Source organism: Rhinoderma darwinii, chromosome 3 (assembly GCF_050947455.1).
Source record: "Rhinoderma darwinii isolate aRhiDar2 chromosome 3, aRhiDar2.hap1, whole genome shotgun sequence".
NCBI lineage: Eukaryota > Metazoa > Chordata > Amphibia > Anura > Rhinodermatidae > Rhinoderma > Rhinoderma darwinii.
The window spans coordinates 153,532,790-153,546,956 of NC_134689.1; the positions used below are offsets into that span (position 1 = coordinate 153,532,790).

A 14,167-nucleotide genomic window follows, 5' to 3' on the forward strand; every position below is an offset into this window, starting at 1 on the left:
AAGTGTCCTGCACTTCTTTTTTTGGCAGTTTCTTTACGTGGCCGTTTTTCAAAAATTGGAACAGAACACCATTTTTTCCATTGAAATCAATGGGCAGATGTTTGGAGGCGTTCTGCTTCCGATTTTTCTGCCATTTTTCGGGCGTTTACTGCCCGAAAAACGGCTGAAAATAGGCAGTGTGAACATACCCTTATACATTGCACTAGCCACGTAGTGCAATGCACTAGAGCTGTCAGTCATACACTGACAACAAGCCTATTAAGCTCTGCCTCTGGGTGGGGCCGAATTGGCTTCCGTGCGTGGCAGGCCAGGAGGCCATTGTTAGGCCTTCGGTTACCATAGTAACCATCGGAAACCCCACGATAGCGTCGCGGGGTGTTGATCTGCTAGTAACCAAATAGATGCATTGCTCACATTTGAGGCTGCATCCAAGGGGTTAATTGGCCGGATCGGAGGCTATCAGGTCCTGGCCTTGCAGCAGGGTGTCGGCTGTAATATACGGCTGACAACAGCTGGTGATGGCGCGGGCTCCGCTTCGGAGCCCGCACCATCACCACAACGTACAGTTACGTTGTATTGCGTTAAGTCCTTAACGACAGTGATGCAATAGTACGTCAGATGTAGTTAAGAACTGCAGCATTTCACTTATTTAATGCCCTTATACAAATACAGTTTTCCTGTTCACTCAGTCAACACATGACTGTTGTTTTTTATTTCGACAATGAAGGCCACCAGGACTGCCTTTCTTCATATCCTGTTAAGCCCTGCCACAGAAGCCTGTAAAAATGACAATATACTGCAATACATTAGTATTGTACCAGCGATCTAACAAGGGGGGCTTCTTAGTTTTGTTTTTTTTTTGTTTGTTTTTTGTTTTACACATTTTAATGGAGTTTAGTTGTGAGGAAAAAATTAGAGGAAAAAATGTTTTTGTTTTTTTTTTCATTTTAAAGTCATGTGAAAAATAAACAGAATGGCTATTGTTGCTTCCGTAAAAGTCCCAACTATTACAATATACCATTATTTATTTAACTCTCACGGTGAATGCTGTAAAAAAATAAAACGCCAAAATCGCTGGTTTTTTTGGTCATCTTCACTCTCAAAAAAAAAAAACTTCATAAAAAGTGAGTATGAGGGCTTATTTTTTGAAGGCGAGCTGTAGTTTTTATTTGTACCATATTTTGATACATACAACTTTTTGATCAATCTATAAAAAAATAAAGTTATGGCTTTCAGAATGTGGGGAAACCAAACCAATTTTTTTTTCTTTGTAAAAGTAGTAAAATATGAAGAGACCTATATAAATTTGGTATCACCCTAATCGTATGGACTTGCAGGGTAGGGTTAAGTTGTCGTTTTTACTGCATGGTGAAAGCCATAAAAACTAAAACAAAAAAACTAATGGAGGAATTCCAATTTCAACCTGCACAGAATTTTTTTTTCAGTTTCCCAGTACATTATATGGTACTTTAAATGTTGCCGATAGAAACTACACCTCCTCCCACAAAAAATGGCTCTTGGAAGGTGGGTAGGGAAGAACGAAAATTAAAAAATGGCTCTGCCCTTAAGGGTCCCTTTTGTGATAGCAGTCTAGGGTTTGCTTTTACATTGTCAGAAGGGTCTATCCTTCCTTTGGGTTTGCAAGGGAAAACTGAAACGGATACTAGACTGAAAAAAAGGAAACAACTTAAAAACCTTCCTGTATTATATTTCTGGGATCTATTCCTATCTTTGCTAGAGATCGCGTCTCCTTTCCCTTTTTTTTTTTGCTATGACCGTGTGAAATCAGTCTTGGGCTTTGTACAAGTTCTATGGAACTGTAACCAGGTTTCATACAGAAGCATACAGCGTTTTGTCTTCACAAATAGTTTGACGGGTTTTTTTTTTGTTTAATTGTAGTTTTTTAAAAGATTTTTTACAAAAAAAACAAAACAATCCCTTGTGAAAATGATAAGTCTGACAATACCCTAATATGGTGCTGTACAAAGTCACTATACGGCGAAACACGGAGCATGGAACTGTAGAGACTGCTGTGTACAGGCTTCATGCACAAGGCTCTACTATGCACAGGATACCTTACTCCGTTTTGGTAAGGAAAATATCAAATGCTGTGAATGATAGATAGTTATAATGAGGCTCAATTTAGAAAAGCTTCAATATAACTTGTAATTTGATTGAATTTCCTGCTCACTCTGGGTTTATGACCCCAGAGGGCAATTGACCGTTTCCCTCTATGCATACTTATACAGGGAAGGCTGTCAGACCGCCCACTGGATTCTGAAATCCGTGCTCAATTTGGGCTTATGAGTTCAGTGGGTGATCTGAAGTATAAAAAAATTACAAAAGCTTTTTATATCCTAGGATGTGGAGAAAGATAAAATTCGAGAATTAACGTTATCTGATGGACAAGATAGAATATACACGTTGAATTATAAAGCACTAAGAAGTCGCAGCGGATTACAGCATGCTTGGGCTCGTACAATCCATACATTTCAGGTAAGACATATGTTACCGGCAAAGTATGAAACTAGCGTATTCTATAGAACGTCTAGCATTTATTTTTCATTCTGACCTTATATACTTTACCTAGGTATTTTAATGAATGTCTAGTTATTGACACTTTATTAATGGATTTCCAATAAACAGGGGGGACACTTCTAACAAACTGGGGTGGAGGGGACACTCTTAACTATTAGGCGGGATTCACACGACAGGGTCCCGCCCGAGCACGAGTGTCGGCCGGTAAAATCGGCCATTTTCCCCGGCCGGTTTGCTTAAGGTTTTGCATCCGTTCCGTTCCGTGCCGGGCAGATCTAGACAGTGACATCAGCGGCAACTCCTGAAGGGGAATCCCCATGTGTTCGGGGATTCCGCTTCAAGAGTTTCCCCTGATGTCACTGGCCAGATATGGACAGAGACATCAAGCGCTCTGTCCAGGAGCGGAATCCCTGAAAACACGGGGATTCCGCTCCTTCAAGGAGCTAAAGTGGGGCTAGCACATAGCAGAGCGGGGAGATACCTCCCTGCTCTGCTATAGTGGCGTCGCTACAGTAGTAGCAGCCGCAGCAGATGCTAGCGGTGCCATGGAATGTGTCGCCGGGCCAGGGCGCTTTTAAAACAAGCAGGGGAAGGGAGCCAGCGCAGCGCTCACTCCACCTGCTGTACACCCCGGCCCTGCAACACAGTCTCCGGCGTAGCCATTCGTCCGAATGGCATCAACTCCTCCTCACATGCACAAGCCACGGAGGAGCGCAAGCCACGGAAAACCCGGCCATCACTCGGGACACATTCCGGTGATGGCCGTGTATTAACCAGCCCCATAGACTTCTATGGGAGCCGGGCACCCGGCCGAAAATAGAGCATGTCCTATTTTTTGACGGCCGGTTTTCCCGGCCGTCAAAAAATCGGTCGTGTGAATAGCCCCATTAGGGGTCTATTATTCCTAATGCAGCCGGGTGCCGGCCGATTTATGAACGGCCGGCACCTCGCCGGGAAACCCTGTCGTGTGAATGAGGACTTATTCTGTAGAACGTCTAGCAGGTTCATGTTTCTTAAAACAAACTCTGTACACATTTGCGATTTATTCTAAACTGATTGATTTATTTTAGACGTTGTCTAGAAGTTTTAGGCATTCTACAGAATACCCAGACATTTTGTACAAAGCCTTAGTGTCACACACTCTGGTAACATATATACTTAACCAGTTCAGGACCAGACACCGTTGAGCCATTTTTAGCACGCCTTCTTAGAAAATGCAGGGTTTTTTTTTTTTTTTAAATCCCTTTTATATACTCTTCTTACGATTTTAGCATTTTTAGGCTTCTAGTTTGAAAAAAATTATAAAATGCTTTTTTACTTTTCTGGTAATAATATAGTTTTACCCTAAAATAGGCAATAACTATCACAAAAGGTCTACCGTAAATTTTAATATAGTCCATGTCTATTTTGGGGTAATTGGGTCAGGGCTAGCATTACGACAATGATTGGTGTGAGGGAACACTTTTTTTGGATGGGTATTTTATATGTATTTAGTTTGTCTTTTATTTTGATTATTGTTATGGTTTGTCCTTGAGAGGCCAGGAAAGACCTTTGACGGAATTTCTTACTATTATTTTTGTCTTTTACACCATGTTTTTCCTCTTAACTGGGGCTGCATACCCTTGTTCTAGTGACCGTTGTCACTGTTAGGGCTTATTCAGACGAACGTTAGTCCGCTGCGTAAAAGTCACGACATGTCCGTTCTTTGAGCGTATTTCGCGCATCACGCACCCATTGAAATCAATGGGTGCGTGAAAACCACGCATGTCACACGGAAGCACTTCCGTGGGATGCGCGTGATTCGCGCAACAGCTGTAAAGCTATGAATGAAAACAGAAAAGCACCACGTGTTTTTCTGTTTACAAACCTCCAAACAGAGTGTCATAATGATGGCGGCTGCGCGAAAATCACGCAGCCGCGCATCATACGGGGCTGACACACGGAGCTGTTAAGTGCCTTTTGCGCACGGAAAACACTGCGTTTTTTTGCGTGCGCAAAATGCACACGCTTGTGTGAATCCGGCCTTAGGGTATGTGCACTCGACCTCTCTTCAGACGTAATGGAGGCGTTTTACGCCTCAAATTACGCCTGAAAAAACGCCCCTAATAAGCCTACAAACATTTGCCCATTGCTTTCAATGGGAATTACGATGTTCTGTTCCCACTAGCCTTTATTTTACGCTTCGCTGTCAAAAAACAGCGTAAAAAGAAGTAGCATGTCACTTCTTGAGACGTTTTTTTGAGCTGATTTTTCCATTGAACACTATGAAAAACGCCTCAAAAAACGACTGAAAAGAAGCCTCAAAAGAAGCTCCAAATTTCATTCTCCGCTTCAAAAACGCCTCAAAATCAGAGGCTGTTTTCTCTGAAATCAGTTCCGTATTTTTCAGACGTTTTTTGTTAAGCGTGTGAAAATACCCTAAGGGCTGTGCTGCGTCTAGTTAGACCCAGCAGCAGCTTTCCACAAACTGCATCTAGGCCTTCATATGACCAGTTGCTGCTGCCGCCTCCATTCTATACACAGTGCTCTGACTGCCATGCACCCGACATGTAGCTGCCAGATAGCTCGGGTAGTCTGCAAAAGCCTGCGCTGTAGATATAGGCTGGGTTCACACGACCATGTTGCGGCCGAAATACGTTCCGTCCATTACGGACGTAAGTCCCGGACCAAACACAGTGCAGGGAGCCGGGCTCCTAGCATCATAGTTATGTACGATGCTAAGAGTCCCGTCCTCTCCGTGGAACTACTGTCCCGTATTGAAAACAGGATTACAGTACGGGACATTTGTCCTGCAGCGAGGCAGGGACTCCTAGCATCGTACATAACTATGATGCTAGGAGCCCGGCTCCCTGCACTGTGTACGGTCCGGGACTTGCGGCTGAAATACGTTCCGTCCATTACGGACGTAATGTGCTCGTGTGAACCCAGCCATACTGTGGCGTGGGTTTTAAAGACCTGGAATGTCCGCCATATAAATGCTGTGGGCGGTCAAGAACCAGTTAAAGAGAACCTTTGATTATGTCAGACCTCTTTATAGGAGTGCATCATTTTCATACCCTAATAAAGCATTACAATTGAGTGTAATTGTATGTATTCAACAGCTGCAAAGTGACAAAGGGGGCTGAAAGCCCTCCCTGGTTCTGTGGAGTCTATTGGTGTATAATGTAATCTCTCTCAGCCAGTTAGCAGCTCTGAAAAGGATCACGTGACCAGCTCTACAACTCCTCAGGAGGAGTCACACTGCATTACACAATCCTTTTCAGAGCTGCTGGGAGAAGTCATGTGACACCTGCTGTGACTCCACAGAACCGGGAAGGGCTTTCTTGTTAGACCCAATGTTCGGCACTCTGGGGATAATTGTATTCACTATAAATCTGTTAGGGCATCCCATTTATTCGGTTATAGTGACAGGTTTTCTTTAATTCTTTGGCCTTTATAACTCCTTTTTATTACTAAGTGCAAACAATGTCGATGTTAATTTCGCTCTCGTGCAAAACCATTCCAAATGAACACTGTGCGGGTATCTGGAAGCTATATAAAGTATTATATACCGGTCCGGCTCAGGTAAACAGACGAACAAAAGAGCAGTAGTTGTTACTATGTAACTAAATCTGTAATTTGGCAACTCAGAATATTACACTAGAATAATTGTGTGTGTGTGTGTGTGTGTGCGCGCGCGCGCCCCCGCCAATGTTTTGTTTTATAATCCTACAGAACTACACAAAATAAATAATGTCTTAAGTTTTTTTTTATACTTGGATCCAGGGTTCAGAAGAGGATACGGTTGTATATGTACTTGGCACTGCTGGCAGGCAGAATTGGAAACATGTATATACTGCTGTAACAAGAGGCCGCAAGCGTGTTTATATAATTGCAAAAAAAGATCAGCTCGACAGAGCAATCACCAATAAAGCCCGAAATAGAAAGACCCGATTAAAGCAGCGTCTGAAAGATCAACTGCCTCAAGACAAAACGTATACACAGCCAGCAGCCATGCCTTCTGCACATCCAGAGAGCAGTCCGGCAGCAGAAGAGCAGGAACCTGATATCAGACTGACATCTCATCCACTGCCCTTTACACAGCTTAGATCACCACCTCGCATTGTTTGCCCACCTGTGCCTACAACCCCTACCACAGGTTCATCTACTTCAGGTGGTGGTGAAAGGCTGGAGCACGCTGACCACATAATGCGTACACCACCCACCCGCTTACAGGACTGTCTGCTGGACGAGTCTCCTTCACAGAAGAGGACACGAGGTCCTGGGGATGATTCGGAGACTCCTAAAAAGATTAAAGGGGACAACACGGTAATGTGCTCGTCTTTATTCGGCTGTATGTATATATTCCATATTCTAAAGATCTGCAATTCTTGTAATTGTTTGACACAAGTCACTATTTCTTTATGCGACCGCAGCGACACAGATTCTGATCACTGCTGAAAGCAGAATAGTTGCAGTAACTACACAATCCGTTTATATGAAGACCTTTCTCTAGACCGCAATAGACCCTTTGAGGTGTGTGGTGGGGGGTTGTAGGAAGTGCCTTTATAAAGCAACGATCTGCAGGACGGTGGCTGCTAAACGACACCATTGAGTTTACTATGTTCTAACTTCAACATCTACAAAAAATAAGAGAAATGGTACAGATTAATGAATCTATGAAATAAAAACATGTTTATTTTATCTGCAGGATCTTACAGCAGAATCTCCTACAAATAGTCAAAGATTTCAGCTCCTGAGTCTCCAGAGTCCCTGTCACAAGAGGCTGTTCAACCCATAAACTGAAAAAACATCCCAGCACCGACCCAGTGACCAACATTTACTCATCTCCTCTAAAAGCTACAGTAGAATTTCCTCTACTACTTTTATGTATTTGCACTTCTATTTTGGAAATTGTTACTGATGTTTTAATTGATTTTTATCAAAAATCACACATTTAGTCTCATTGATGCTTTCCCAGCAGAATTAGGAGATGCTTGCGGACTATTTAATAAACTGTATTTACATGTTGAAAATATCACTTATAGACTGGTGCTAGATGGAATGAGACTTTTAGTATCGGAATCTATTAATTGTGTATTTTAAACAATATTCTTACATAAGGTCTATTGTTTTACTTAATCAAAGGACAAATCTTTGTGAATGTGCATCAACAACTTGCGTGCTTTCATATTTCTAATTCATGTGTGTCTTTATTTTTTGGCTATGCATTTTTTCTAACCAAGGACATATATTGCCATCTTCTGACAGATGGTGTATTCAAATTCACTGGCATCAAGCTTCGTAGCTTAGGACAATATTGTAATATATGCCCAATAAATGCAGAGCCCAGTGTTTACAATGCCTGCCGGTACTGCCCATGTGACGTAGCGTTAACCAATGAATGTCCTCAAGTCTGCTTATGTGCAGCTACTCAAATGAAACGGTCAGGAGCAGGGAGTGAGAAACCACCTTCTGAATCATGTTTGCGCTTTATAGTAATATAGCATGGCTTTGGTTTTATGTCATTGTTTATTCAGTTTGTATGTTTCATACAAAGTTTCAACAGGTTGAGTTCCCAAAACCATACATAAGACAATAAATTCCATGCTATTAAAGTATTAAATTTGTACAAAAATACTTTACAGTTTAATACTTGTTTGTTACAAATAAAAATACATATTTAATTGACTTATGATAAATGATTTTCTTTTCTCCCATTTTACTTTTATTCGTTAATTTCGTATTTTGACTGGCAGTGTTACAACCATATGTTTGCAGAGGTAAGAGTAATGTATCCATTTAACCATACCCAAAAAAGACTGTAGTGTGAAGATTCAAACACACAAGTTGGAGGCCTCCTGGAACCTCTCCTGCACAGCAGATGCCATTGCTAAGTATCGCAAACAGAGCTGCTGGTGAGTATCCAATCAAAATAGGTACCACGTTATTGCTTCCAGGGGTAGACAACTGGCACAGCTCTTTAACACGTACAATTCTAAAACAACAGTGAGAATGGCAGAGGAAATGGCTCGATGCTAAACCTTATTTATTCTATACAAACACCGGAGCTTGGGTTAAGTCTTCAATGTAGATGCCTCCGACACCATTTGAAAAGGCCAATGACTAAAAATATGTAACCGATGACTTCAGGCGCCATGAAATTCTAAAAATCTTAAACCAATGTTATGTTCGCCTTATTTGATTTTTATAGCAGCCCAAAACAGATACAAAGTAATAAAGACCTTACTACAAGAATGGAGTAGAGGGTTAACTTAAGACTAAACCACACACAGTACAGGGAGCACGTGTACCAGAGGTCGTCTTAAAGGAGGAGAATCAGACATACCTTTTTGAAGGGCAAATGGGGCAGAAATTGTCTTAAACTTGGTAAAAAATAAATAAAATCCTGCTTAAAGTCTTAGCAGCTATACGTTTTATATGCACAGGCTCATTCGTTGTGAGGGTCTTCTTAAAACCATGGATGAGTTCCCCTCTAGTCCACAGACATTGCACATCACAAAAGCCCCATATTTGTTCAAGGTTAAGCTTGGAATGGCACTATTATTTATGGTCTCAACGTAGTTGTACGTGTAGAAATATTTGGTACTCCCGACACTGGTACGTGGAGTACCCTTCGTTTACCTAGTGTTTCAGATCCCCTGTGCTTAACCGTAAAGGCCCAGTGCGACACCTCGCAGATCAGTCGTATGACAGGGATTTAGCACCAGTTTATATTTTTTTGCTACTAAGTCATTGGACTAGAATGATTTTTGCTATAATGTACTTGTTGAGTCTCTTATATCCATAGCTGCTAGACGTCCACTCGTTGGTAGAGGGAAGGGGTCCGTGTGATCAGTCCATTCTTCTGTAGGCTGGCTGGAGACATCTGGGGCCTCCTTCTGAGACGCAATGGGATTCCTACTAATTACCAAATCTAGTTTGTTACCAGATTCTGCTATTAAGGGAACAACCAAGCAGCAGTCAAAGTCTCTGGTGCGGATGTGATTTACCTGAGATGAAAGGAAAAGGACATCTGTAGTTAGTAATGTAACTGGTTATAGAATTGTGGACCACAGAAGATGAAGAAAAGTAAAGCTACAATCCGGTGTCTTATATACACCTTTTCTGTTCTCCCTGAAGAAGACCTTCCGCTCTGCTTATATTTATCTGGATCAGGAGTTCTCCGTAACAGCTCTAGATATCTACACAGTCACCACCTGTATCATTATACACTTTTTGTTTTGTTATCAAAAACTGCAAAAATAAAATCTTTAACATCTTTGAGGTCAAAGGGTTTTTTTTTCTTCATGTTTTTGGATTCTAAAAGAAAAAAAAGTGAGCCAACTTTGTGGACCACATTTTAGCAGGTATTCCGAGCTATGAGCTTTATTAATCAGCCCAGTTATAGGTTATGTCACTGCGTAATGACCGTTGCTACAGTGATAAGCCACAATTAATACGTTACATCACGATTATTTATTTATTTTTCTAGCCCTAGCAACAAACCGCTCTGGTGAGTGGCTCAAAAGCAAGGCAAGCAGATGTACTCACAGAAACGATATACTTAGTGGGTCATCTATGCATGTTACATTCGGGGAAGCAGGAAAACCCAAGAGCGCTCCAATTACATAAAGGAAGAGGGGTCCAGTGTAAAAGCTCTACACTTAACCCCTTAGTTACCAGCATATTTTAGGCCTTAATGACCAAGCTATTTTTAGTGTTTTTCCATCATCGCAATAAAAAAGCTAACTTTTTTTTTTTTTTTTTTTTTTTTTTTTTTTGCATTGACCGATCTTGTTTTTTGTGGAACAAATTTGTATTTTTGTACAGCACCATTTTTGGGTACATATAATTTATTGATTCACTTTTATTAACTTTTTCTGCGGCAAATAGAAAAAAACACAGCAATTTCACCACTCTTTTTGCATCCTAAATTTACGCAGTTTACCGTGTGGTAAAAATAACATAACTTTATTCAGCAGGTTGTTACGATTGCGACGATACCAAATTTGATTTTTTTAATGTTTTACTACTTTTACACAGTAAAAACACTTTTTTTTTAAATTATTTGTTTTTGTGTCTCCATATTTGAAGCCATAACTTTTTATTTTTCCGCCGATGCAGCTGTATGAGGGCTTCTTTTTTTTTTTTGCGGGACGAATTGCAGTTTTTATTGGTATTTTGGAGTACATGCAGCTTTTTGATCACTTTTTATCACATTTTCTTGAAGGCAGGATGAACAGAAAACAGCAATCCTGCCATTGTTTTTTATTTTATTTTTTTATGGCGTTCGCCGTGTGGGTTTAACGTAATATCTTTATAGTTGGGGCTGTTACGGACGGGCCGATACCAAATATGTAACGTTTTCATCATAAAGCATTTTGTAAGGGTAAAATTATTTTTTGGGGGGGATTTTTTTTTAATTATTATAAACTTTATTAAACTCTAACTTTTATCTTTTTTTTTTTTTTGGACTTTACTGTCATTTATTTGATTGCTTTTATAATACACTGCAATACTTCTGTGTTGCAGTATATTATTGCCTGTCCGTGTAAAACTGACAGGCACGTGTTCAACCATGCCTCTGGCATGGCCAAGCAGGTATCCACTACAGGCAGACCTGGGCGCATTTGTTATGCCCCAGGCTGCCATAGAAGGCATCCTGCGATCGCAATGCCTGTGGGGTGAGAGAGGGAGCCCCCTCCCTCCAAAACTACTTAGGTGTGGCGCTCGCTATTGAGTGTGGCATCTAAGGGGTTGAACGGGCGGATTTCGATCCGCCCGCTTGAGCAGCGCTGCCCCAAGTTCTCTGGTAGCTGAGAGCAGGGAGTCTTAACTGCTCCTGGCAGTGATGCTTTATTCTGATGCAGCGCCGTGAAAAGGCGTATGCATCAGAATAAAGCCCGTTATTGGCTACCGTGAAAAGGCGGATTTGTGGTCACTAACGAACTGGTGTTCATTATGGATTAATAGCACAGCCATCTCCACTCCAATGAAGTTTATAGGAAAAAAAGTGTGCTCTGCTAAACCCTTTTATATCTACTTCCCTGTCTGGTCATCTGTGTCTCTACAATAAAAAAAAAAGATAATCAAGATTCTTGTTTATATAACATTTACGTGTGTGTAGAAAATTGAATAAGTAGAGAATCTTAACAGTTTTTTTTTTAAGAGAAATTGAAAGCTGTCTTAAATTGGCTCAATGTATTGAAGTCCACCGGGCCGATGTGGCTCCTTTCTTATGGAGCCATGCAGGCTTTGTTGGACTCTGTGTACAGTCATACTCCACTAGAAGCATTGCTTCTAAATGAGAATAACATGTACAGACTGAGTCCCAATAATACATACCACAATTATTATTATTATTTTTTTTGTGTCTGACAGAAAAAAAACCCCTGTGTGTTAAATCGGAGGTACAGTAGAGGGCAAATGCCCTGTGATGTGCATGAAACCTCACAAACTTGTTAATGCTTGAAGAGGACAAGTACCTGCAGGAGGCGATCAAATGGCTTAAGTCCCCCTATATCTCCAGGTCCATTAGGCCGAATGTTCTTCACATACACGCCTTTTTCCAGCAGACCGTCAGCTACACTAAATCCGAAGTCATCTCTATCGGAGTCTTTGAATAAAGAGATCTGGGGAAGGGGATGAAAAATAAATAACAATCAGTTTGCCAATCCAAAACAACCCAACCACTTGTAAAACAAGTCATAGACCATAGTGAAATACCAAATTTAACAGTTTTTTCTTCCTATTAATCATTAATTGGTCATCTACGGAGCAAAACAAAGGGCGCCGCTGCCCCTTTACTTGTGCTAGATGCAACTGCTGCTGTGCCTGTTACTTCAGTTTATCCGGAGCTTTCAAAACTGCGTTTTTTTTAATACACAGACCTCTGTCACGTGTCTGTGTATTCTTTTCTACTGGTACTGTTGAGATATTAATAATACAAATCCTCTTACCTCTATGATGTTGAATTAGCAATATGCAATAATTTCCTTAGAGCCCCTTAGTGGACTATGTACCAGATACTTTCCTAAACACTGCACGGCTTCCATAACCCCCTACCACTGCATGCGTGTATGTATACAGACACAGTCGAGTCACATTATTACCGTGTGCAGCACGGACAATAGCTAGACGGGCTGGGAGTGACTCAATAAGGTGCTGGTCGGTTGTCTCGGGTATCTGGAGCCATGCTGACTGCAGTGCATCCCACATTTGCTGGAGGGTGCGTGGGGGAGAATCCATAGAGCACACCAGACAATCGAGGTCCCACAGATGCCCAATTGGGTTCAAGTCTGGCGAGTTAGGGGGCCAGGTAATACTTGGAAACCTTGGTCGTGCTCTTCAAACCACTGTCGTCACACGTCTAGAAATGTCCATGTCGCATTGTCTTGCTGGAAGATTCCATCTGCCCCAGGGAAGACAAACCGCATGTATGAGTGGACGTGATATGCAACGATGGATTCATACACAAATCGGTTGAGAGTGCCTTCCACATGGATGCGTGGGCCCAGAGAATGCCATGAAGAGATTCCCTAGAACCTTACGCTGCCGCCACCAGCTTGTGTTCTTCCAGCAATGGTTGCAGGGTGTTTGTTCTCTGATGTTTCTCATGTGACACGCCAAAGTCCATCCGGTCGGTGAAGCAGAAAATGTGACTCATCGGAGAATGCAACCTTTTGCTAATCATCGGTGGTCCAATTCCGGTACTGCAGTGCAAATTGAAGCCTTTTTTTTTCCGGCGCACCTTTGTTAGCATAGGAGCAGTAACCATCCATCTGCTTCGGAGCCCCATACGCAGTGAGCTGCTCCACTGCACGATGAGCTGCTACACTCTAGCGTGTAGTTCGGCCTAGAGCGCACCTTCGTAGCCGACGTTCACCTCTCACATCAATGGCACGTGGTGCTCAGAAGTTTCCATGTCGGTTACTCCCAATGGTACCGTTTGTCCACTCATGATACACTTTCACCACAGCAGCACGCGAACAGTTCACAAACTGCACTGTTTGAAAAATACTGCCACCCAAAAGCCAATAATCATCATCCCTTTTTGTAACTCTGATAAATCGCCCCTTTTACCCATGGCAACAACGAGTGATATGTTCAGACAGCCTATCGCACACCTTATATACCCACCAAGCCAGCCCACAACACATCACTTCCTTCATGGGCTATGCACTGCTGATGTCGAAAGTAGGAGGTGGTCATAATAATGTGACTTGACTGTGTAGATATATACATACATACATACTGAATGGCCACTTTATTATACACATGCCCTTTCACGATTGGAGCTTCTTTGTATGGAAATTAGACATGTGATCCCGGAATGCACCATAAAATCAAGTCAGCAAGCTTTCCGTGGATCAGTTTTAGTGTGAATCCATATTAGAATGGAAAAATCCAGCGACCTGAGCAACTCCGAACAAGACAAGGTCATTGGTGCATGATGAGCCAGGGCTAGCATTTAAAAAAAGCTGCCAACCGTGGGGGATTTTCTCATGCAATGGTGTCAAAAGAATGGGAGGAAAAACATCTGTCAAGGCTCGTTCGTACGAACAGGTGGTGCACAATATAGAACTCGTTGTTCTTCGGCACGGATGGGCTATAACAGCAGACGACCAGTTGGTGTGCCATAGCGGTC

At 41.9% G+C, this 14,167-nt stretch overlaps 2 protein-coding genes across 8 annotated transcripts in view; one reads left to right on the top strand and one right to left on the bottom strand.

Moving 5' to 3' along the window:
- Window positions 1-8,147, top strand: part of HELB (DNA helicase B) — a 51,522-nt gene extending 43,375 nt beyond the window's left edge. Inside the window, exons 12-14 of the mRNA XM_075856914.1 lie at window positions 2,362-2,496; window positions 6,304-6,846; window positions 7,229-8,147. Coding sequence (XP_075713029.1) covers window positions 2,362-2,496; window positions 6,304-6,846; window positions 7,229-7,318 — 768 coding nt within the window. The 3' untranslated portion in view covers window positions 7,319-8,147. The remainder of the gene's footprint in view (window positions 1-2,361; window positions 2,497-6,303; window positions 6,847-7,228) is intronic.
- Window positions 7,190-14,167, bottom strand: part of GRIP1 (glutamate receptor interacting protein 1) — a 472,389-nt gene continuing 465,411 nt past the window's right edge. For all 7 annotated transcript variants that reach the window (XM_075856910.1, XM_075856912.1, XM_075856913.1 and 4 more), the window contains 2 exons: window positions 12,006-12,152; window positions 7,190-9,530 (listed from right to left, as the gene is read on the bottom strand). In XM_075856910.1, coding sequence (XP_075713025.1) covers window positions 9,294-9,530; window positions 12,006-12,152 — 384 coding nt within the window. In that variant the 3' untranslated portion in view covers window positions 7,190-9,293. The remainder of the gene's footprint in view (window positions 9,531-12,005; window positions 12,153-14,167) is intronic.